The 25,958-nt window shown below is 42.8% G+C and overlaps 1 protein-coding gene across 1 annotated transcript in view; it reads right to left on the bottom strand.

The window, feature by feature from the left end:
- Positions 1-14,709, bottom strand: part of FBP2 (fructose-bisphosphatase 2) — a 31,911-nt gene extending 17,202 nt beyond the window's left edge. The window contains exons 1-3 of the mRNA XM_032840495.1: positions 14,407-14,709; positions 9,778-9,940; positions 7,644-7,736 (exon numbers count right to left, since the gene is read on the bottom strand). Of these exons, the coding sequence (XP_032696386.1) occupies positions 7,644-7,736; positions 9,778-9,940; positions 14,407-14,576 (426 nt within the window). The 5' untranslated portion in view covers positions 14,577-14,709. The remainder of the gene's footprint in view (positions 1-7,643; positions 7,737-9,777; positions 9,941-14,406) is intronic.
- Positions 14,710-25,958: the final 11,249 nt, after the last annotated feature.

Genomic DNA, 25,958 nt, shown 5'->3' with positions numbered 1-25,958 from the left:
TTAAAAAAAAAAAAAAAAGATGGAATTTGCTTGTCCCATCTCACCCCCCAAATCCCTGCTCTGCTCTCATTACTTCTTGTCTCAGCAAGTGGCACTGTCATTTGCTCAGTAGAAACCCAAGAGTCACCAGCCCCTCCCTTTCGCTGACCATCCTCCTTGCCCTCACCCATGCCTTCCTCTCAAGTCAGTAAGACCAGTCATGCCTAGCACCCCCCTTCTCAGCTCCATGGCCCTCTCTCCATCCTCACCACCACCACTTCACCCCAAGTGAACTTCACCTCCTGCCTGGTCTCCCAACTCCACCCTTGCCCCATCTGGACCCATGTCACTTCTCTGACTATCTTGTTCATGCCTGTTTTCCTACCACTAGGTACAATCTGGCCCATGGTTATTGCACTCAGTTGAGAGACACACACAAATACACACACAAGTTTATACACATGCATATATATAATATATGTACATATATATACATACACACATATATATGTAAATATATGTAAAATATATATATAAATATAAAATAGATATATAAAATATATATTTTTAAAAGTATACATACATACTTTTTCAGGAGCAGGCTGGGCAGGCAATTGCATAGGCATTTCTAAATTTAATCAACCTCTTATTTAAAATTTAGATTTTTTTTCCTAAAATTTTTTAAACTTTGTTTTAAAATAATGATAGATTCACAGGAAGTTGTGTAGATAGTACAGAGAGCCCCGGTATCTTTCACCCAATTTCCCTCAGTAGTTTCATGGCATACATTTTACTACGGTACAATATCAAAACTGGGAAACTGACATTGGTATTATTAAGTCCATGTGTCGCTCTTTGCCATTTTATCACATGTGTAGACACCACATAAAGATACAGAACTATCCCACCAGGCGGAGAAATCTCCCTCATGCTACTCCTTTACGGTCACACCCAACCTCCTCACCCTGCCATCCCTAACCCCTGTTAGCCACTGTTCTTTCTCCAGCTGTACAAGTTGTTACATGTATGGATAGTTTATCCCATTTTATTGCTGAATGCTTCCTCATGGTAGAGATGTATCATTGCTCAACCACTCACCTATGGTAGGACGTTTGGGCTATTTTTGGTTGTGGGCGATTATAAATAAAGCTGTCACGAACAATCACATGCAGGTTGGTATGTGGACATAAGTCTTCATTTCTCTGGGATAAATGAAGAAACTGCCAAATTTTTCCCAAGTGGCAGTGTCACTTACATTTCCACTAACAACACATGAGGGACAGCATTTCTCTGCATCCTTGCCAACATTTGGTATTGTCACTATTTTATATTTTATGGGTTCTATTGGGTGTAGAGTGATGTCTCATCATGGTCTCACTTCACATTTCCCTAATGGCTAGTGATGTTGAACATCTTTTTATGTGCTTATTTGCAAAAGACTCATTTTCACCTGCTTGGTGATATGTCTCCTCATGTCTCATGTTCTAACTCTAATCAGAGTTTTTTACTATTGAGTTTTGAGAGCACTTTTATGTTCTAAAAAGGAGTCCTTTGTCAGACTGGTTTGCAAATATCTTCTCTCATGCTGTAGCTTGTGTGTTCATTCTCTTAACAGAGTGTGATTTTTGAGGAATTGCTCCATTTCATCTGAGTTGTCAGATTTTTGTGTGTGCAGGTGTTTACAGTATTCCTTTATTTTTCTTTTGATGTCTCCTCATTTTTTTTAAAATACCAAAACAACTTTGAGATGAACAATCTAGTACACAAATATATGTTTCCCTAAAAAAAATGTAAATATTTAAAAAGTTAAAATAAATTTTAAAAATATGTGTTTCTCTGATTATTCTTTGAAGAGAAATTCCAAATAATGAAACTATTGGGTAGAAGACTATTAATACATATTGAAGAGTTGCCCCTCAGAAAGGTTGCATTAACTTGCAACTTTATGATCAGTGATAAAAGCATTTGTTTTTTTGTTTTTGTTTTTGTTTTTGTTTTTTTTGAGAGAGAGAGAGAGCACATGCACATGCACCAGTGGGAGTGTGTTGGGGTTGGAGGAGGGGCAGAGGAAGAGGGAGAGACAGAATCTTTAGCAAGCTCCACGCTCAGCACTTATGACCTGAGCCAAAATCAAGAGTCAGATACTTGGGGCACCTGGGTAGTTCAGTGGGTTAAGCCTCTGCCTTTGGCTCAGGTCATAATCTCAGAGTCCTGGGATCGAGCCCCACATCAGCCTCTCTGATCAGCAGGGAGCCTTCCTCCCCCCACTCTCTGCCTGCCTCTCTGCCTACTTGTGATCTCTCTCTCTCTCTGTCAAATAAATAAAATTTTAAAATCTTAAAAAAAAAAGAGTCAAATACTTAATTGACAGGCCATCCAGGCAACTCAAAGCATTTGCTTTAATCCAGTCTGATGACTATAAGAGAACACTATCTTTTCAACTGAGTCAATTCGATGGCTAAAAAAAATTACATTTCTTTTGTTTAATTTCCATTTTTTTGTAGTTAACAATGTAAACTTCATAGGCTTCTTAGCCATTTTTATTTCTTATTTTGTAAGTTGCCCTTTTCATGTATTCATGCATTTTTCTCCCAGTGTAGTTGTCTTTGTGTTGATTATTGTAATACATTTTTACATATGAGAGGTAGTAATGCCTTATATATGTTAAATCTATTTTCCTCAAGTGCCATCTGTCTTTTAATTTTACTTACAGTGCCCTTTTCTATTGCAGTGCAATTTTTTGGTAATTAAAATTATTCAGGCATCTGGGTGGCTCAATCAGTTAAGCATCTGCCTTTGGCTCAGGTCACGATTCCAGGGTTCTGGGATTAAGTCCCACATTGGGTTCCCTGCTTAGTGGGGAGCCTGATTCTCCCTTGCCCTCTTCCCCTCCCTGACTGCTCGTGCATCTTCTCTCTCTCAAATAAATAAATAAAATTTTTATAAATAAATAAATATATGTATATATATTATTCCTTACAGCCCAAATTATTTTCTTCTCTATCTTTATGGTTAGATAGGATTTCTCCTACATCAAGACAAAGCCAGTCAAATAGTCTTCTATGTTTTATTTCTCCATGAAATTTGTTAACCCATCTATAATTTATTTAAACTCATGAAAAAAAAGAAAGACTCATTTTTTTTCTGGCTTTGAGACTTCAAAGATCTACTTCACATTAGTCATCTCTATTGCTATGACACTCTTCTCAGGAAATCTCGGAGTAGTTGGCAAACAATTTAGTATTATCTTTCTCTGATCTTTTTATTTCTATCCCAATAAAACATCTAAATCTGTCACATGTAAAGGAAGGGATGCATCCTATGGCCACTTACCAGTAAAGTTAATGGGAATTGCAAAGGTTCACTCTGTTTGGTGGTAGAGGGTATGGAAAAGTAGACCATTTTTCTTTTTATTGAGGTATAACTTACACATAGCAAAGCACACACATCCAATTGTATAGTTCAATGAGTTTTTACATACATGTAATATACACTTAAGCAACTACCAAGATCAATTTACAGAACATTTCTTTTTTTTTTAAGATTTTATTTATTCATTTGATAGAGAAAGCAAGAGCATGCACAAGAAGGGGGAGCCACAGGCAGAGGGAGAGGGAGAAGCAGGCTCCCCATGGAGCAGGGAGCTTGACCTGGGGCCTGATCCCAGGATCCTGGGATCATGACCTGAGCCGAAGGCAAACACCTAACCGACTGAGCCACCCAGGTGCTCCATTACAGAACATTTCTAACAACCTAGTGAGACTCTTGCACTCTCCTCAATCACAATCACCTCCCCCAAAGGTAACCTCTACCCTGCCCTTTATCCTGTGGATATCAAAAGGATAATCACCTTTGCCTGTTTTGGAATTTCATTTAATGAAATCCTAAAGCAAGTGTTCTTTTGTATCTGGCTTGTTTCACATTATGTCTTTGTAATTTTATCTGTGTTTTTGCACATGTCAGTGTTCTGTTCTTTTTCATTGCTCTGTAGTTTTCTGTTGTATGAATACATCACAATTCATTTATCCGTTCTAATGCTGATACACAGTTTGGCTCTGTTTGCCCACCAGGGGCTATTACGGATTACTTATCGCGTGTTTTTGGGCAGACACGAGCACTCACTTATCTTGGGTGTGTACCAGAAGCGGATTTGTTGGACCATAAGGTATGACTCTACGTTAATCATCAGCAGGTACCATCCCAACTTTCTAAAGTGTTTGTGCTATTTTTGCTTCCACCAACAATGTACGATTCCCAGTTTCTTCATAAACACTTGGTACGCACTTTTCATTTTAGCCATTCTTGTGGGGTGAATGATGTCTCACTGTTTTAATGTTCATTTCCCTGATGACTAATGATGTCAAGTATCTCTCTTGTGCTTATTATCAATCAGTTGTGGAAAAAACTCTCTTCAGTGAAGTGCCTGTTCGAATCTTTGCCCAGCACTCTGATGAGATAATGGTATATTTAATTCATTTGTAGAAGTTCTTTACTTATTCTACATAGAGGTCTCTTTTTGGAATTATGTCTCGAAAATCTTTTCTGCCAGTCTGTGGTTACCTTTTCACTCTCTTAATTTTGTCTTCTGATGAACGAAAGTCCTTAATTTTAATGAAGTACAGTTCATTAGCCTTTTCTTTCATGGTTATTGCTTTCTATCTCTTGTTTAAGAAATATTTACCTTCCCCCAAAGCATGAAGATATTCTCCTGTGGTTTTTTCCTAGAAACACTGGTAGGTTCCAGAGGCAGGGGCAGAACGGTGAGGGGCAGAGGGTTGAAGGTGACTAAAAGATACAAACTTCCGGTTTTTCGATGCATAAGTCCTAAGGATGTAACGTACAGCATGGTCACGATAGTTAACAATAGTGATTGTATATTTGAAAGTTGCTATGAGAGTGGATCATAAAAGTTCTCATGACCAGAAAAAAATACATATTTATTTTATGTATATGTATGTATATATGTATCTGTATGTATATGGACCTATATACATACAGATCTCAAACCACTATGTCGTTCACCGATTCTAATACAGTGTTATATGTCAACTGTATCTCAGTGAAGCTGGAGGGGGTTGAGAAGCTATGAAGAACCTGATGGGCGGAGCTGGAGAGCCTGTTTGAAGCCCTGACCTGCCGGGTCCCAACTGGTGATTCTCTGTGTGCTTCAGTTGGTTCACCAGTAAGAAAGTGATGGCAGTATGTGCACCTGCCTCACGGGCTAAGGCGAGGGCTGAGCCAGGGGCTCGGTGCTTACAGGTGGGCAGAACATGGCCAACTCATGATCTGTAGTCCATAGTATTCGCCATAATGAAAAAGTCAATGCTTAAAACCACCTCAAAGGTACAACTGATATCTTTTTTTGGCATCTCATGAAGATCACACCACCCATCCTTTTATTTTTCTCTCTAAGCTGTACCTTAAAGGGAGAAGCAAAGCTCCTTTATTCACCGGCTCATTTTTGCTTGACCTCAAAACATCACCTTAGTCTTTCACTCTCTCAAATACCAAAGAAAGTGTCTGCGGTCATTCTTGCTTGCCCCCTCAGCAAAAGTCTCCTTTGCTCTCTTTGCAGGAAAAAAAGAGAGAAGCACCAAGTGGGAAAACAAAATTCTCAGAGGTTCCCTCCAGTCCAGGCTGGCTTGGCCTCCATTTGGTTCTCCAAGACAGGAGTAGCAGAGCCCACTCATGCTCCTCGACGTTCTCCTCAGAAAGAAGCTTAGACTAATTCACATATCCTGCTAAGGTTAGTTTTCTGCTAAGCATTTGCCCCTTGAAAATCAAATTCTGGCCTCTTTCTTTGAACAACCATCAGCCAAGTAGAAATATCTTCAAATAGCGGTATCTACAGACAACACATTAGATGACATGGGGCAGACCCAATCTTTCCCCCATGTTTATCATCAAGAGCAGTAAGGAAAACACTCAGAGAAAGTGAATCACATGCACATTACAGAACTAGTGCCGAATCGTAGCACAGAAAGTCAGTGATGCCTGCGATTTGATCACCAGTAGTTTAGTGGACAGAATGTGTGCTGTGGAGACAGCGGCATGGGTGGGGGCCTCCACAACCAGCCTGGGGGGAAGATTACCCAAAAGAACAATCCTTAAGACCATCCAGCAGCCTTGGTCTCCCTTCTGCCTGAAAGCCCCCAGGGCAGAGCCCAGCCATCCTGACTGGAGTGATCAAATTGTGATCCGGTGTGGGTTATGCGGGTCGCTGTGAAGTCTCTGGTGATACAGGATGGTCACAAACCAAGCCATCAAATCCTCTCTGTTGTCGGGTATGTGCAGTAGGCAAAGGCCCCAAAGAGATCCTAATCCCCAGAATCTGTGACCGTGTTGCATTATTTGGCACAAGGGACTTTCAGATATAATTAGGGCCACCAATTTAAAATAAATCATCATGGATTACCTAGATGGGCCCAATCTAATCTTTTTTTTTTAAGATTTTATTTATTTATTTGACAGACAGAGATCACAAGCAGGCAGAGAGGCAGGCAGAGAGAGAGGGAAGCAGGCTCCCTGCTGAGCAGAGAACCTGATGCAGAGCTCCATCCCAGGACCCTGGGATCATGACCTGAGCCGAAAGCAGAGACTTTAATCCACTGAGCCACCCAGGCACCCCGGCCCAATCTAATCCAATAAGCCTTTATTTTTTTTAAAGATTTTTTATTTATTTATTTGACAGACCGAGATCACAAGTAGGCAGAGAGGCAGGCAGAGAGAGAGAGAGGAGGAAGCAGGCTCCCGGCTGAGCAGAGAGCCCAATGTGGGGCTCGATCCCAGGACCCTGGGATCATGACCTGAGCCAAAGGCAGAGGCTTTAACCTACTGAGCCACCCAGGCGCCCCTCTAATAAGCCTTTAAAAGCAGGGAACTTTCTGTGGCTGAGGCTAGGGGAGATGAAGCAAAGTGGAGATATCAGAGAGATTTGAAGTCTGAGTAAGACTTGGCCTGCCTTTGCTACCTTTAAGGACACAAGAGTCATAAAACACAGAATGTAAGAAGCTTCTAGAAGCTGAGAATGGCCCCAGCATCAGCCAGCCAAAAAAAAAGCTGGGGACCTCCATCCTACCACAGAATGGAACTGAATTCTGACAACAAGCTAACCAAACCTGAGAGCAAACTGCCCCACTCCCAGCTTCTCAGGAGGAGCCCAGGCTGGCTGACACACAGATCTTGGCCTTACAAGATGCGAGCAGAGAACCCAGCCATGCCCGTCAGACAGCTGACCTACAGAACAATAGACAATAAGTGGGCACTTTAAGCCTCTAAACATGTGGCCAATTGTTACAGCAGCAATAGAAAATCAATACAATAAGATTTGAGAAATATAACAAAGAAGCAGAGTAGTCCTCAAATGTCACCAAGAACCTAATACCACGTCTGATATTTGTGTCACAACCAGATTTTCAAAACCAGGCCCCATCTGTCCTCTGATGTTACCATCCTACCGGGGCGGTGAAGAGGGTAGTAGGAAAGTACCAGTTCAGTTCTTCGGGTGAGGATCCCAAGACCGAGCGAGCTATGGTTTGCCTACAGTAGCCTGTCTGGTTAGTGGGAGGACAGAGACTAGAACTCCAAACTCGTGGCTCCCAGCCCAGCAACCTTCCAGAAACTCCTAGAGGGAGAAGACATTAAAGATCAGACCATCTACTCACCTTCCTGTAGATGGCAAAGATGGTTCCAATGGAGGCCAGGCAGTCAATGTTAGAAGATCCATCCAGTGGGTCAAAGCAGACCACATACTTCCCCTAAATGCACGGAGAGAAGAACCACCTGATTGGTCCCCTTTCAAACAACACACTCCATGTAAATGGCTGTAAATGGCAGGTAACACTACATAAAAAAGTGATTGAGAGCAAAGGGTTATCCTTACCAAAAAATGCAATTACTAAGGGTGGCAAAATATATCGGCATCTATGAATCCTAAGCCCAGGACCAACCTGCCCGAAGACCGATGAGTTGATGCCCATATGGGGCGATCCAGGTCCCATCCACCTCCTCGCTTCCAGGTCCCATCCACCTCCTTGCTTCCTCTGGCTCTGCCCTCCCCAGCCCCCTGGAGACTCAGGGCTGCCGAGGGTATGACAGGAAACCCAGTCTGAAACTGACAACTGGCCCAGAGAGGTAGAGAAGTGGAAGGTGAACCCCGGGCCAGCTCTATCCATAGCCGTGGTAAGGTCGGTTATAGATTTATTCATGACTCTTTCTGAACCTCTCTGCAGACAGGCTTTCCTCCTTTTGGGGCATTTTTGCCAAAAGACTTTGGAAAACCTCTGAACAACATTCCAGAGCCTCTGGATCTAAGAGAGCTAGTATCCATAAATAGTCATAGGAATGAAAATACTATCCCAGGTTTTGCTGCAGCCGACCCACCTGTCCTACGTGAAGACCAGAAGACAGAGTGGGTGGGATCTTTCTAGCTCACCCCACTGCTGCACAGGCTGCTCCAGCTGTCACTCCATAGAAAGAAATCACCAGATACTTTTTACAGGCCTCCTATGTGCAAGGTTCCAGGAGAGCTGTAGTGATGAGGATCGGAGTCTCTTGGCTAATTCCACACGGATAGTAGAACATCAAGGAAAACGGAAGTCATTTCTCTCACCACTAAAATTACTTCTCCCTGACTTTCTGCTGAGTAATACCTTAGCTTAAGCTGACCTTTATTTCTTTTTTATTCCTTGCTCAGTGGGGGTGAGGGTGGGTAAAAAGTGGGATAATCCATAAATTTGGAAATTCCCCATTCTCCCTGTAGATAATTCAAGTGAGCCCATTCATTCAGGCATGCATGCTTTCCACAAATATCTGTTGAACGTCTGGAACATGCTGGAAAATGCTCAAGGAGCTGGCATGGAAGTAGGCATGGAATATTCAAGAACTAGCACTAAGACCTGTATGGCTTGGGTCAACTGGTGGGGAAATGATGAATTAGATTGGAGAGATGATTGGGGGCGTATCAGTGGGAGCTAAACATTGAAAATGATTGGCGTGGTTTAGTTTAAATTGTGTGACACAGTGAGAGTAAAATACTTTGCACAGTCCCTGGTATACAGCAGGTATTTAATAAATTTGGCTTTACCTGCTCTGTCCTCTCAGCTAATTATGAAGAAATGTTCTCCAACACCCAATGTATAAAACAAGGACCAGTCCCAGTATTTATTTTGTTTAATAGCTGAGCATAAGTTGAATTTTTGGCCACCAGCAAACCTCTATCTTTAATGAACTGTTTGTGAAACCAGAATGACTACAGACCCTCCCCGGTCATGTCCTGCACTGACCAGGTTTGCCATTGTATTAAGGCAAGAGCACACAATCCTTATGATTTCTTTCCTACATGAATCTAACGGTTTGTCAGGAGCAAAGAGATCTCCGCCGAAACCAGAGCTCCCTTGGAGAAGTGTGTGTTGGGGTAATGGGTCATAGAAGTGGAATGGGTGCTCTTCCCAGGAACTCTACTTTTTATTGGACTTAATGACTTTGAAGCCACAAAAAAATGCAACACTTGTTCCGGGCACATGAAAATACATGAACCCCACCCACTGAGGAATTTCCAGTAAATTACTCTGTTTTACTTCCTGAATAAATCACTCCCTGTCATAGAATTTTCTTCACTAGACAGTGTAAGACTTCTAGCTAAAGAAGTATGCAATCCATTTTTTTTTCAGAAAACAGAATTTAAGGAATCAAGGAAAATCCCAGAAACTAAAGAAAAGCAAAGCAACCAGATTCTTCCCGACTCGGTAGTGCCATCTGCTGGTGAAGAGGGGAACTGCATTCCGGCCCCGCACTCACCCTCTTCTCCTTGGCGGTGATAATCGCGTCTTTATTCTCCTCGGAAACCAGGACGCAGGTGCTGTAGGAGGACTGGAGCATGTTGATCACCAAAGAATTGGATAACACGTCCAATTTCTTCACCTCATCCCCGGTCACATTCACGCTTCCCGCAATTCCATACCTAAGAAGAGGAAAGTCTGAATTAAATCACTAAAGGAAGCCAAACTCCAGCAGAGAAGCCCAGAAGCCACTGTATCCCAGCTTTTCCCCTCATGGCTGCGGAGTCTCCAAATTATACAGATTATACAGACCAAGTGTAACATGACTCACAGCGGGATTCTCAACTTTGCTTCCTTTACACCTCGGGGATATATGGTCCTATCCGCTTATTTTTACAAAAACCCTACCAGAACTCAGTCTTAATAAAACACAAACCAGCATTCGGCAGTGGGAGAGGAAGGGAAAGGGCTAGTTCATAAACTCAGACACACTGCTGTCATTACTGACTCCAACAAATAAAGGCTCATGGCTTTCCAGCCCGGAAATTTCAAGTATCTGTTGATTACCCCAAATAGTGGACTGGTGAGTCGAATGAAAAATAGACCCGTGACAGCTCTGTGTTCCTTAAGAAGGAAAGTCGGGGACACAATTAACTAGTTTAATTTTGTTCTTCATTGCCATTTCAAGCAATGTAAGAAAAATTCTATCTAGCTTTTTATTTTAGAATATCCATATGCAAGGTCTCCCAGTTCCCACCTTCATGGACAGGATCCTTCTAAAATACCAACCAGATAACTCTGGTCTCACCCTGAGTTCCCAGGTTCCCCACGGTGGACTTGAGGTCCCACCAAGGAAGCCCTGTCCCACTCACCTCATTCAGCCAGTCTCGCCTCCAGAATCCACCAGACACACACTTGCCTTACAGGTACCCCTGAGTTTGCCATCCTACCCCCACACTCTTCCACACTCATCCCTCTAAAAGTGGAATGGCTATTACCCCGCTCAAGCCTTTTTCATCTCAACAGTGCAAAAGTCCTGTGGCCACCAGCACCCAGCAAACTGTTCCTCTCCTTTTCACCTTCACTCATGGTGTTTCTCCACAGGAATGCTCTCTGCCAACCATCAGCTTCTCACTAGTCTCCCTCCTGATCCCTTCTGGAAGCTTCCTTGGTCCCACTACATCCCTATCATCCCTCCCTCCCACAGCAGTTCATGACCTATTCATGCAAAAACCTTTCCTACTGGACTGTCTGTTTACTGAATGCTAGACTGCTGGCCTACTGTACTGGTTTCCATAGTGCTCAAGGACATAGTAGATGCTCCATACACATTCAATGAATTATGAAGAAGGCATGTCAGGAAAGTAACTTCCCTACTTCTCCTTTATTTAATGCCATCTATTTGTTGAAGGAATCCTCAAGTGGTTCTAACAGGTAGCCAGGGTTAAGAACCACTGATCTACCCTCAGCAGGAGACAACTCATTTCCCACCCTCCTTGACTGACAGCCTTCCTCCAGATGTCATCTACCCTTAACCACCAACAACACCCCTCATTCCAGAAAGAATGAAAGCTCATTCATACTGAGATCTAATTGTCTGACAACTGCTCCAAGTTAGGTCACAGATGCAAGAGAGCTTTATAACCCACAGAACAATATCTTTTACCATTTTAACTAATATTAAAACTTTACTGACAATTTTTGGGGCACCTGGGTGGCTCAGTTGGTAAGCATCTGCCTTTGGCTCAGGTCATGATCCCAGGGTCCTGGACTCGAGCCCCACATTGGGCTCTTTGCTCAGCGGGAAGCCTGCTTCTCCCTCTCCCACTCCCCCTGCTTGTGTTCCCTCTCTCACTGCGTCTTTCTCTGTCAAATAAACAAATAAAATCTTTAAGAAAAACGTTACTGACAATTTTTAAATGGGATATTCCACCACTGACAGTAGAAAACCATGAAGATGTTTCCAGAAGAAGCATTCTAGCATTCCCTTCTTCTTACACCCATGAGAGGACCAAAAAAGAAGAAAAAAAAAAAAAAAACATGAAAATTTCTGCTCCCTTTGGCATTCATTAAGTTTGTGCCTAAAAATGTCCTCCCAGAAAAAGGAAGCAAAAGAATGAGGGGCTTGAGGTCCCCTAAGTGGGAAGGGACAGAAATATATGGAAGTCCCATTTTCATGAGCAGAATTGCTCCAGGACAGAGAGCAACCCTCTAGCAATATGAGAAGCAATTCCCTTGCTGTTCCATTGTCTTGTTAACTAATCTCAGCAGTTCATTAGAAAGAAGGAATTTCCAGACAATGGGCTTCTCACACTGCCACTTTGGTGTTTCTTACTGAGGGGCTATGGAAGGATGTCATCTGAATTAGCAGGATGTGGGGCTCCTGCAATCCTGAGGACCCTTGTCTCATCGCCTCTGAGAAAAAGGTGGAGCCAGACATCTTGATTCGGTGGTCTGCACCTGCCACCTAGTGGACAGTCAGCAGCATGGCCCAGCCAGTCGCAAATTTCCTCGGATCTGCACTTGGAACCACTGTAATCATGAGAATTTACTGAGCATTTATTATGGATCTGGCCTTTTTGAAATCTTCATCCCATGGATCCACTAAGCCTTACAACAACCCTGTAAGTTAGGGGCTGTTAGCATCCCCTCCAGTTTACAAATGAGAAACTGAGGTCCCAGCAAGTGTAGATAATCACCGGAAGGAAGAGCCAAGTTCAGTGAACCCCCTATTACCCAGTTCCTGAGTCTACTTCATCTGGACGCTCAACAGCCACAAAGCTAAGAGTTCTGAAGCCGATTAGTACAACCCTACCACAGCCGCCATTGCCTAGCTAAGCATCCTGCAAAGAGGAGAAGCGCATTAAGGTGGGTAGAAAATACAGAAATGTCAGCAAGCAGCGGAGATGCCCAGAAAATGGCTCTAAGCATAGCAGGGCCCATATGCAGGGACAGGTAAAGTCCCTATTTAGTGTCACTCAGCATAGCCCATCACCTCATAGGAGCAGGACAGAGGCAAATGTCTTCACCTCGCATTCACGAAAGTTCTTAATTGTAGAGCTTGGCCATTATTGCTGGATGACACAATAATATAGTTATAACAATACACAGAGAGTGGGGAAAGACGATCATAATGCATCTTTACTATTATTATTATTATTATTATTATTTAAGCAGGCTCCACTCCCAGTGTGGAGGCCGATGCGGGGTTTGAACTCATGATCCTGAGATCAAGACCTGAACTGAGATCAAGAGTCAGATGCTTAACTGAACGAGACACTCAGGTGCCCCATAACGCTATCAATTTTTTTTCTGTATTATAAGTACTAAATTGTTAAGAATTAGTATTTTAAATTATTAGATTTTGTTATTTCTTTTTGTTATTTCATTTTTGGAATAATAATAATAGGTCCTTTAAACTTTTGAGAAGACCTCCACTGGACTTGCTACAAAGAAGATGGAACCCCAGAGAAAGTCAGCTTCTTTTTACCACAGACTTAAACTGGACCCTTGGCTGTGTGGAATTTTATTAAATAAAGGGAAGCCTCACTAAAATTGAGTCAGGAGGCCAGAAGGGGGAGCCCTCACACCGGACCACTGGAGGTCATTGCCGGAAGTGTCAATTCCAAACCCCAACGGAAGAATCCTCCAGGAAATCATCAATTAATTACAGACTCCTACAAGAAAAGATGTAGGTGGCATCTCCTCCAAGAAATTGACTAGCCCAGCAACTCAGCCAGTAAAAAACCACGTTGGCCCTGAACTCTTGTTTTTCACCAATGGGCTTTCGTTCAAAACAACCCCTGCCAATTTCCTCCTCCATAAAATAACCTTCTTCTCCTTTGTTAGACCAGCCTATGGTTTTTGGCAGAGCTTACTTGTCCCAGATTGCAATTCTCTACTATTCCCTAATAAACTCATTTTTGCTGGCAAAATAAGCAACTTATTTTTAAGGTCAGCAGCTATAACAGCAGCTGTAGCATGAACTTGGCCTCATTCTGTGCTTGGAAGGCGTACAGAAGAGAATAAAGTGGAAGAGCGCTCTGCATTCCCTCCTCTTCCACCCAGAACATCCCAGCTTCCTGCACACCAAGCAGAGAAGATAAAGAGTCACAGAGAAGAAACAAAAAAATTGTCTTAAAAGCAAAAAAGACTCCTTGCCAAAATAAGGCTGAAACTTCAGGGCAGGGAGTTATTTTGTAAATGATTCTTAGCTCCTAGCACATTGGCAAAGTTCATGGCAATAAAATGCTCTTATCTGCTAAGAGCTAAAGCGAAATCTCAAGTCTTTCTCACTGTTTCTTTGTGCAGCAAGAAACAAATCATGATAATTCAACCTATATTAAATGCAACAAGCCCCTGAGCTGGTCATCATTATAATACATGGCAACTGGAAAAATTATACATTTTTTTAAAAAAGAAAAATTCTTTTTTTTTTCCTCCATACCATCTCTCCCAGTATTCTGTTCCTTTCTTGAAACAAGTCAAGAGCCCTTCATCAGAGACAGAAACTTTAAAAGCACCTTCCCTCCAGACACAGAGGTAGCTTCCCCGAGCACCTGCAGGTTTGCGCATGCCCCACCCGTGCCTGAATCCCTGAGTGTCAAGGGCAGGTCCGAGTACCCGCACCTGCTCCCCCCAGACTCACAGGTGGGCCAGGCCGGCCTTGCGCACAGCCGAGGATATGGCTTTGATGGCCGTCAGCATGGAGTTCAGCAGTTGTGTGAGCTCCCCAGTCCCTTTGGCCTGACGCCCCTTTTCCATAACGTAGCGGGTCAGGGTGAGCATGTCCGTTTCAAAGGGGCTTCTGTCCGACATCGTGGCGGGGAACTTTGCAAATCCTTCTTTTCTCGCAGGAGGCCCTGTTTATCTCGAAAGGCTGTAGCTCAGTCGGTATCAGAGCTGGTTCCTGCGAGCCCTGCCAGGACCTTTAAGGAAAAAGTGCCCCGACCCACGTGGTTAAGACAACTGGGCAAGCCCTCAAGGAAATCTCTCTGGCAGGCTGATTTGGAAGGCTGCCAAAGCACCATAAGCGGCTGCAAATAGAATCAGGCAGCCCAGAAAACACACACCTCATTTTTCTTGATGATCCCAGGAAGCAACCCTTCAGTAACTGGTGGGAGAAGAGAAATCTGGCCACTTAAAAACAAAAAACAAAAAACAAAAAAATCCATAAAACCCTCTCCTTCCAGGACTCAGGATGCTTTGCATACATCTACTGCAGAACTCAATTCCCCTGTGCCTATGGGAGGCACGCTGGCAGGTAACTTATCTGGGGCATAGGTCAGATGATGAGATAATCCTGGTTCCGCTTAGCCAGGGGTCTTTCATAAACGTTTGCAAAGGGGGCTTCTTATTTCCAAAAGCACGTGTGACCGAAGGGGTATCCATGATAGATAACCAAATCTAGAAGAAGAAAATTACCCTCCTAGCGCAGTGTCTCACATCAGGGTTGTTTTATCAATTCCTCTAGTTTTGCAGTTTCAATTCAAAAATGCTACTTGCTTACTGAAAGGAAACATTACGGAAATATATAAAGAAAAGTGAGGGGCACCTGGGTGGCTCAGTCAGTTAAGCGTCTGCCTTCGACTTGGGTCATGATCATAGGGTCCCTGAGATCGAGCCCTGGGATCAAGTCCCCCATGGGGCTCCCTGCTCCGAGGAGGGTCTTCTGCTCCTCCCCCTGCTCGTGCTCTCTCTCAAATAAATAAAATCTTGAAAGAATGAATAAAGAAAAGAAAGAAAGAAAGAAAGAAAGAAAGAAAGAAAGACCTCACCACCAGCCCAGCCCCCAACCCAATCTGTAGGACTAACTGGGTTGGTGGGGGTCTGTATGGATCATAGGCACTGGTGGGGGCCTACCTAGGGTGGACCAAGAAGGTTCTGTAGGGGCACACACAACCGGCACTGAGTCCCAAGCTAGTTAGTTACCTGCTAGATGTCCCCAGGAAGTTTCCTGAATCTTCAGTTTTCTCTCTTAGAAGTGGGAATAGCAGTAAAACATCTACCTTATAGAGTCATTGTCAGGGTTAAAAACAAAAAGATGAGCCTGGCACATAGTAGATACTTAGTACCTCTGAGCTATTATAGATATATATAACTATTTTAGGTGTATATTTTTTAGATGTGTATTTAATAATTATGTGTACCTATGGTTTAGATGTATATACGACTATTGTTAGAGTTTTTATTTTCGTTGTTAGAGTTTTTAGATGTATATTAACTGTTATGTATATATAACTATTTTAGATGTATATGTAACTATTATGTGTACATATATAACTCCATTTTGCAAAATAGAATATGCACATTGCTCTGTCGAATATACATGAAGACATTGCAATGGGATTTTTTTTCTGACAATTAATTCAATCAGAATGTGTTTAGCTGCAAGCAAGAGAAAACTCAGATGACTTAGATATGCGGGAGTTTATTTTTCTCATGTTTTCTCATGAGTTCACTAGGAGGTGGCTGCTGGCATTTATTTAGCTACTCAAAGTTTCAAAGTTTCCATGAGGAGCCCCTCTGTCTCTTCTGTTGTCCTTGGTCAGCTGGCTTCTGCCACCAAGCTAAGACACCTCAAGAGCACAAAATGGCAGCCACCATTCTGAACATCTAGCCCACACAGAAGACCCAAAGAGGGGAGAAAGGCGCTCCCATCACATCGGTTGCCTTTTATTAGAAAAGAAGTATTTCCCAAGAACACTCTCCCCCACCCTCTCCCTACACACACACCAGTGGACTTCTGCCTACATAGCTTTGACCAGATTTATGTCATATGGGGACCCCTTGCTATGGGGGTTGAGCACTGGTATTCCATGGACCAGCCAATCTCAAGTGGCTGCCATAGCAAAACATCTCAGAAATACACATCCATGTTGGTACACAGAGATATACTGCAATCCAACGTGTGGACTGTTTGATGATTCTGGAAATGTTCACTCTCAAAACAATGTTTCAACGAGCTTCCATATCTTTGTGCACCTGCTTGTGTGAGCCTTTAGTAAGATAGAGCTGTGGATACCTGCTCTGTCAGAACACTTTAATTTTGACACCACCAGCATCTAAACCAGAAAGCTCTCTTTTTTTTTCTGCGAGCTTCGGGAAATGGTGAGAACTATGGAAGGAACCTTCTTTACTTGCCGTGTCATGTTGCCATTAACGAATAACAAGTTTTGTCTGATCAACAATGATTCTTCTGACATGACTATAGGAGGAGATGTAGCCGGGTGTTAGGAGTCCTGGGCCAGTAAGTGAGTACAAGAGAAAAGAGTATCCTGGTTATTGGTTTCCAGATCTCCTTTGAAGTACAACATTGTCATCAGAGGATTTCCCACGTGACGGTCTGAAAGGATGCCAGGTCAGCGGGCCTTCACAGCTTCCCTGGAGAAAGGATTATGTCTATGCAAACAAACACCGCTTCATGAATATTTATAGCAGCTCTATTTATAATGGCCGAGACTGCAAACCCAAGTGCTCCTCAGTGAATGGATAAACAAACTGGGGTAGAGCTGTAAAATAGACTAGAGTTCAGCAATAAAAAGGAACAAACCTGTTGCATGCAGCCCGGGAACAAATCTCAAAGACACTGTACTAAGTGAAGGAAACCAGTCTCAAAGATTACATGTGGTATGATTCCACTTATATTTTTAGAAAACAAAATTAAGTATAAAGAGAACAATTCCATAGTTGCCAGGGCCTACAGGTGTGGGGAGGGTCAAGACAAGGACTGTTGCCTGATGGGACTGTTCCTATCCGAATTATGGTGATGGCAGTTTGGTTTTTTTGTTTTGTTTCGTTTTGTTTTTTAAGATTTTATTTATTGATTTGACAGACAAGTAGGCAGAGAGGCAGGCAGAGAGAGAGCCAGGGAAACAGGCTCCCTGCCAAGCAGACAGCCTGATGTAAGGCTCGGTCCCAGGACCTGAGCTGAACGCAGAGGCTTCAACCCACTGAGCCACCCAGGTGCCCCGGTGACGGCAATTTGAATCTATACGTGTGTTAATCTCAAATAGCTGTACACTTTTTAAAAAATTCATATTACTATAGAACAAAATACAAAATGGATCACGGACAATCTGCAAACTGTACCAGTCCATTGACAAAGTTAGTAGAAAAATTGAAAGCATTTAGAAATTTCTATAGCAATTGTCCTATGTTGTATTTGCTCTGTCTGTATTAAAATATGATTTAAATCTAGCAATAAGGGGCGCCTGGGTGACTCGGTCAGTTAATCATCTGCCTTTGGCTCAGAGTCATGATCTCAGGGTCCTGGAATCGAGCCCTGCATCAGGCTCCCTGCTCAGTGTGGAAACTGCTCTTCCCCCTCCCTCTGCTCCTGTCCCTTGCTCTCTCTCTCTCTGGCTCTCCATCTCTCTCTCAAAAAAATAATGAAATCTTTAAAAATAATAATAAATCTAATAATAAAATGTAATTTAAATTTAAATGAAATTACAATCTAATACTAAACAATCAGGGACTGCATTTTATATGTAATTGTTTTTTATTTCATTTTTCCAGGTTTTGGGATTTTTTTTTTACCACTGTAACAATTTATTAAGCACACCGTGCAGTGGCATCAAATACAATCACAGTCTGCTGCTGTGACCTCAGCTGAAACTCTGCTTAAAGGATAACTCTCTTCTTTGGCCTTTCCTGTAATTCTTTCTATTATGTTCTATAAAAGTATATGTTAGCAAGATTGGAAGTGAAACCAACTAACCAGTACCTCGGGGCAAACTCCCCGGAGAAGCTCTGCGCCCAGGCACACACCCATGTTAAGAATACGCAGAAGACTGGAGACCTTAGAGATGGAGGAGGGAGTGGTATTGGCTAGTGTTGTTTGTAAGCGGTCAGTGACTCATCCACAAAGGGAACAGGGGAGGGTCCGCTATTTGTGCCACCACCTGGCCCTGGCTAATAGCTGGATGCAGCAATCACACCCCTTTTGCAGCTACACTTAAATGTTACAAGTTCGAGTTACCCAGCGGTCTAAAATTGCAACTGATGACCTTTCAGCAAATGCCAGAGTTCCTTCAGGGCACACAACAGGGTGGAAACAGAGCAGCCATGGTGGAAGCTGGCAGAGAGGGAGAGCGGTACCCAGCTCTCATTTAGCTCAGTGCCACTGATCTGCCAGTGACCCCAAAGCTGCCTGGAGCCTCGCTCTGCTTGCTGGTGGATGCTCACAGCCCTGAGTCTGAGTGAGTGAGGACAAGCAGACCCTCCTGACAGTCGAGGCAATCTCGCTCTTGCATCAGGATCTGAAGACAAGGATCTGGAACGTGACTCTAGAGGATCAACCAAGGGACACTTCTCCGTTAGCAAAACCCTGCTAAGAAGGTTTCCATTCATTCCCCCATGTAATCCCAACATATGGGGTTGCTTTTTTAAGGTGTCAATCAGAGAAGATTTTATTATAAGAAACAGTGCCATCAGGCAAAAAAGAAAAAAAAAAACATGATTGTGGCAAAATGTTTAAAAATGTGCACACATTTGCCCCCATAGGACTGCAGTGTTTGCTGGGTATCTGAGTGGAACACCGAGGCCGTTGTAAGCTGTTCCACGTGGAGAATCTGGTTGTTTTTTTAAGATTTGAATTTATTTATTTGTTTGTTTGTTTGTTTGACAGAGAGAGACATAGGGAGAGAGAGAACATAAGCAGGGGGAATGGGAGAGGGAGAAGGAGACTCCTGGCTGAGGGGGGAGCCTGATGCAGGCTCGATCCCAGGATCCTGGGATCACAACCAGAGCCAAAGGCAGAAGCCTAAGGACTGAGCCACCCAGGCACCTCGGAAATCTGATTGTTTGGGGGATCACCCTATTTTTCCTCACGCACCAGTGAAATCAGCTTAAGCTTCAACTTTGCAGGATAAAAGAAAACAAAGATGGGAAATCAAGAATCCAATTTCTACTCTTCTGTAATATACTAAGTCCATTATTCAGTGCGTAAAAACTATATGGGAAAGTGCTATATACATTCTTCAAGTGGAAAAAAACAAAATTAAAGTAGAACGAGCCCATGTTAGAGCTATTTTTTTAATTCAGTGGTAACTGCTGTGCTTTTTACTCTTATTCTCATCATGCTATGCATTTTTTTAAAACATTTTAAGACTTGGGATGCCTGGGTGGCTCAGTCAGTTAAGCATCTGCCTTCAGTTCAGGCCATGATCCCAGAGTCCTGGGATCAAATCCCACATGGGACTCCCTGCTCAGCGGGAAGCCTGCTTGCTTCTCCCTCTGCCTGGTTCTCTCTCTGCTTGTACTCTCTCTCTCTCTCTCTGACAAATAAATAAATAAAATCTTAAAAAATCAATTTTAATGAACTATTGGGACTTCATCAAGATCAAAAGCTTTTGCACAGCAAAGGAAACAGTTAGCAAAACCAAAAGATAACTGATAGAATGGGAGAAGATATCTGCAAACGACATATCAGATAAAGGGCTAGTATCCAAAATCTATAAAGAGCTTAGCAAACTCAACACCCAAAGAACAAATAATCCAATCAAGAAATGGGCAGAGGACATGAACAGACATTTCTGGAAAGAAGACATCCAGATGGGTGCCTGGGTGGCTCAGTTGGTTAGGCAACTGCCTTCAGCTCAGGTCATGATCCGGGAGTCCCGTGATCAAATCTCACATCAGGCTCCCTGCCCATCAGGGAGTCTGCTTCTCTCACTGACCTCTCTCCTCTCATTCTCTCTCTCGCTCTCTGATAAATAAATAAGAAAAATATTTGAAAAAAAAAAAAGAAGAAGACATCCAGATGGCCAACAGACACATGAAAAAGTGCTCCACATCACTCGGCATCAGGGAAATACAAATCAAAACCACAATGAGATATCACCTCACACCAGTCAGAATGGCTAAAATTAACAAGTCAGGAAATGACAGATGCTGGCGAGGATGCTGAGAAAGGGGAACCCTCCTACACTGTTGGTGGGAATGCTAGCTGGTGCAACCACTCTGGAAAACAGTATGGATGTTCCTCAAAAAGTTGAAAACAGAGCTACCTTATGGCCCAGCAATTGCACTACTGGGTATTTACCCTAAAGATACAAACGTAGTGATCCGAAGGGGCACGTGCACCTGAATGTTTACAGCAGCAATGTCCACAATAGCCAAATTATGGAAAGAACCTAGATGTCCATCAACAGATGAATGGATAAAGAAGATGTGGTATATATCTACAATGGAATACTATGCAGCCATCAAAAGAAATGAAATGTTGCCATTTGCGGTGATGTGGATGGAACTAGAGGGTATTGTGCTTAGTGAAATAAGTCAATCGGAAAAAAACAACTATCATATGATCTCCCTGATATGAGAAAGTGGAGATGCAATGTGGGGGGTTTCGGGGGTAGGAAGGGAGGGAGACAAACCATGAGACTCTTAATCTCACAAAACAAACTGAGGGTTGCCAGGGGAGGGGGGTAGGGAGAGGGTGGTGGGGTTATGGACATTGGGGAGGGTACCTGTACCCCTGGGGCTAATAATACATTGTATGTTTAAAAAAAATTAAAAATAAAAATAATTAATTAATTGATTGAGTAATTGATTTTAACACTTTGGGGTTTTTTTTCTTAAAGATTTTATTTATTTGACAGAGAGAGATCACAAGTAGGCAGAGAGGCAGGCAGAGAGAGGAGAGAAAGCAGGCTCCCCGCGGAGCAAAAAGCCCGATATGGGGCTCGATCCCAGGACCCTGGGATCACAACCTGAGCCGAAGGCAGAGGCTTTAACCCACTGAGCCACCCAGGCGCCCCCAAGATGCCTTTGGGTTTTGGGGGGGTTTTTTTAGAGCAATTTAGGTTTACAATAAAGTCAAAAGGAGATGCAGAGATTTCTCTTTTCTCGCTGCACCCTACACATGCACCGCCCCTGTTACCAACATCACTCACCAGAGTGATACATTTTTTTACAAAGAATGACCTTCATTGACACATCACAATCACTCAAGGCCCGTAGTTTGCCTTAGGGTTCACTCCTGGTGTTGCATATTTTATGGGTTTAGACAAACATATAATGACATAGATCTATCATCATGATATCATAGAGTATTCTCACTGCCCCAGAAATCCTCTTTGCTCCACCTGTTCCTCTCTCCCCCCATCCCCCTTCCCCACCCTTCACCCCCCCCCACGCTGACCCCTGCCAACCACTGATCTTTTTACTACTCCCATTGTTTTGCTTTTTCCAGAATATCATATAGTTAGAATCATACGCCATGCAGCCTTTTCATTTTGGCTTCTTTCTCTTAGAAATACACATCTAATTTTCTTCCATGTCCTTTCATGGCTTGATAGTCCATTTCTTTTTTAAGCACCGAATAATATTCCATTTTCTGGGTGGACCACAGTGTTTATCCATTCACCCACTGAAGGGAATCTTGGTTGCTTCCAGGTTTTGGCAATCATGAATTAAGCTGCTCTAAACGAATTTCTGCAGATTTTTGTATGATTTTTGTATGATGTAGGATTTTCTATGATGTAAGCTCCCTTGGGTAAGTATCAAGTCCTATTATGGCTGGGTCATACGGTGAGTGTGTTCAGTTTTTCAAGAAAACTGCCAAGCTGACTTTCAGAGTGGCTGTACCACTTGGCATTCCCACCAGCAGTGAGAGCTCCTGTTTCTTCACATCCTCATCAGCATTTGGTGTTGTCAGTGTTCTCAATTTGGCCATTCTAAAAAGTATGTAGAGGTGTTCCTTTAATTTGCATTTCCCTGATGACATATGACCTGGAGCATACTTTCGTATGCTTATTTGCCATCTGAGTATTTTCTTTGGTGAGGTGTTTGTTAAGGTCTTTGGCCCTTTTTTAAGCAGTCATTTCCTTATTGAGTTTTTAAGAGTTCTTTGTATGTTTTTGGGTAACAGTGCTTTATTAGATGTGTCTTTTGCAAACATTTTCTCCCAGACTGTGACCTGTCTTCTCATCCTCTTGATACTGTCTTTCACAGAGCAGTTTTTCATCTGCATGAATCCTGCCTTATCAATTACTTCTTTCATGGATCATGTCTTTGGTATTGTATCTAAAAAGTCATTATCATACCCAAGCTCGTCCAGGTTTTCTCCTATATTATCTTCTAAGAGTTTTTGGGTTTATATTTTGGCCTACGATGCATTTTGAGTTAGTATTTGTGCTGGGTATAAGATCTGTGTCTAGATTCACTTTGTGCATGTGGATGTCTGTTCTAACAACATTTGTTCAAGAGACTATCTTTGCTCCATTGCATTCCCTTTGCTCCTTGGTCAAAGATCAGTTGACGATATTTATGAGGGTCTGTTTCTGGACTCTCTATCCTGTTCCATTGATCTCTTTGTCTGGTCTTTCACCAATACCACACTGTCTTACTCTAGATTTTTAAAAATACCTTATTTACTTGTTCATTTATTAGAAAGAAAGAGCAAACAAGAGCAGAGTGAGGAGCGAAGGGAGAGGGACAAGCAGACTCCACACTGAGCATGGAGCCCAATGGGGAGCTTGATCCCACATCCCCAAGACCATGACCCAAGCAGAAATCAAGTTGGCTGCCCAATTGACTGAGCCACCCAGGCTCCGTTAATTTCTGTAGACTTATAGAAGTCTTGTAGTTGGGTAGCATCAGTCCTCCAGCTATGTTTTTCTCCTTCAATATTGTATTGGCTGTTCTTTTGTCTGCCCATATAAACTTTAGAACAAGTTTGTCAATATCCGTAAAATAACTTACAGAATTTTGTTTTGGTTGCATTGAATCTATAAATCAAGTTGGGAAGAACTGACATCTTGATAATATTGAGTCTTCCTATCCATGAACATAGAGTAATTCTCCATTGATTTAATTCTTTGATTTCATGTATCAGAGTTTTGTAGATCTTGTATTTTGTTAGATTTGTATGAGTTTTGTTGGGTGCTCCCTCTGGAGCTCTGGGATGAATCGTCCAGCTTCTGGTGGCTGTTGGCATTCCTTTCTTTCTTTGGCTTGTGGACACATCAGTCTAGTCTCTGTTTCCATCTTCACGCTGCATTCTGTGTGTCTCTTAGAAAATCGCATTATCATTCGATTATGGACCCACCCAGGTAATCCAGGATAATCTCACCTCAAATTCCTTAATTAAATCTGCAGAAGATCCTCTAAATAAGGTCATGTTCATAGGCTCTAAGGATTTGGATATGGACATGGCATTGGCGGGTTAGGGTGGAGGGAGCTGCAACAGGTTGCCACAATAATCATTCTGAAATTTTGAGAACCAATGATGCTCATCTGGAGTTTCTACCCCCTTCCTGGTCACAGGGTGTCCATCACCCAGTGGCTTAGTATGGTGGCAAAGCCAGGCCAGCCAGGTGCTTCAAGTCAAATTGGACTTAGCTTTTGGTGACAAACGAAACAGCAAGCATGCCATTGTGTAGAAACTCCTCTGCTGATATACTTTAAAATATTTAGAATTTAGGCTTACGTCCTGGCATGATTTTAACTTGGAACATGAGCTACAGAACCTCTAGGAACCAAAGTGAGACCTGTAGGTGGCAGCAGGGAGGCCTGGGAAACCTTTACAAACCCCGCTGATGCTGTTACTGAGGAATCTAATAGAAAATCCCCAGATGAGTGGTGAAAAGGGGGTGTTTTCCTTTGCAAAGAGAATACTATGTGTTTTAAGAGTAGGACTGAGCTCCCATCTGAGGGACAGCAGGACACGTGGAGCCTTAGATCCAGCAGACCTGAGTTCCCGCCATACCACCAGGTAATGCTCAGTGAACACTCTCCCTTAGTCCTTATCTGTGAAGGGCATCTCAGCCTTTCCAAGGTCAAATCCAGATTTGAGATTCCACAAGTCATCAGAGAATTACTCTTCATGCTGCTGATTCTTTAAGTCTGTGATTATCTTCCTCAGTGTTAAAAAAGACTGGATGCATCCATCCACAGCGAACACCAACAAATACCAGCTGAAAACTCTGAAACCAATGGCCTCATCCAAAGTCACCACCTAGAACATACGAATGGTACAGTAAAGTTATCTGTGATTTTGGTTTCATTGGGGCACTGAGTAAGGGAGTATCATTCCCATCCAGCTCTCTTAACAGTAAGAAATGGTTCCCAGACCACCACATCTCCCCCACTGCTTTTAGAACCAAGAGTTACAACAAAGCTACAAGGTGGTTAAAAATCCAAAGGTGCGGGCACCTGGGTGGCTCAGTGGGTTAAGCCTCTGCCTTCAGCTCAGGTCATGGTGTTAAGGACCTAGGATCAAGGCCCACATTGGGCTCTCTGCTCAGCGGGGATACTGCTTCCCCCCGCCCCACCACCACTCTGCCTGCCTCTCTGCCTCCTTGTGATCTGTCAAAAAAAAAAAAAAAAAAAAAAAAATCCTAAAAAAAAAAAAAAAAAAAAAAGATTGTGAAAGAGCTACTTTAAAAAAATCCAAAGGTCCTTTTTGAGTTCTGGAGACTTGAGGCCTAGACACAGGTAGAGTTGGAAAAATATTGGCTTTAGGTCCAGTCACTGGACAAAAGCCCATCCAATGCTTAACATCAAACCAAGTTTCCCATTAGAAAACGCTAAATTAGCAGGGATTGGAAGAAAGAAAGATTTACACATACACATATTTAAACTCACTATATAAACATACTGATACATTAAATATACTTGATTTAAAATATTGTTAAACCTGATTAAATATATTAATTTGTATTTCCTATCTATGTAGATATATATGTATGTATCATTATTTGCCCAAATCTAGAGCTCAAAAAATTCCAGATGTTTAACATGTAACTTGCTTGGCCATTTTAGCCCAGGGTCAGCTGAGAGAGAAACTGCTTATATGGAGACTCTAGAGAGAACTATACTAGCTTGCAACGAATTTCCTTGAATCTTGTTTTTATGAGCTTTTTCCTTATGGTCATTAGGCCTTAGGAATGCCTAGGCTTTGCAGTCAACCACTGAGTAAGCAAGGCTTCCCTTGCGACTCAGAGGGTTGCACCCACATGTGAGGCCAACAGGCCATAGATGGGCAGCCCTTTACTTCTCACTGTCCAGTGCCCAGGAAGGTGTGAACACCTCTGCCCAGGTTAGCTCTGCGTGCTGACCTCAACAGCAACACGCAGCAGACGCGATACAGTAACTGTTCCCTGGCCAGAGGCCGCTCACTGGCTGGAGACCTTGGGTAAGTAACTCCCCCTCTCCATCTTTGGGGGAGAGGGTACCCAATACCTAAGGTTC

The sequence above is a fragment of the Lontra canadensis genome, unplaced genomic scaffold (genome assembly GCF_010015895.1).
Source record: "Lontra canadensis isolate GAN:19392208 unplaced genomic scaffold, GSC_riverotter_1.0 scaffold113, whole genome shotgun sequence".
Classification (NCBI taxonomy): domain Eukaryota; kingdom Metazoa; phylum Chordata; class Mammalia; order Carnivora; family Mustelidae; genus Lontra; species Lontra canadensis.
Note: the sequence above shows the minus strand (reverse complement) of the source record. Positions and strands in the feature narration are given on the sequence as shown.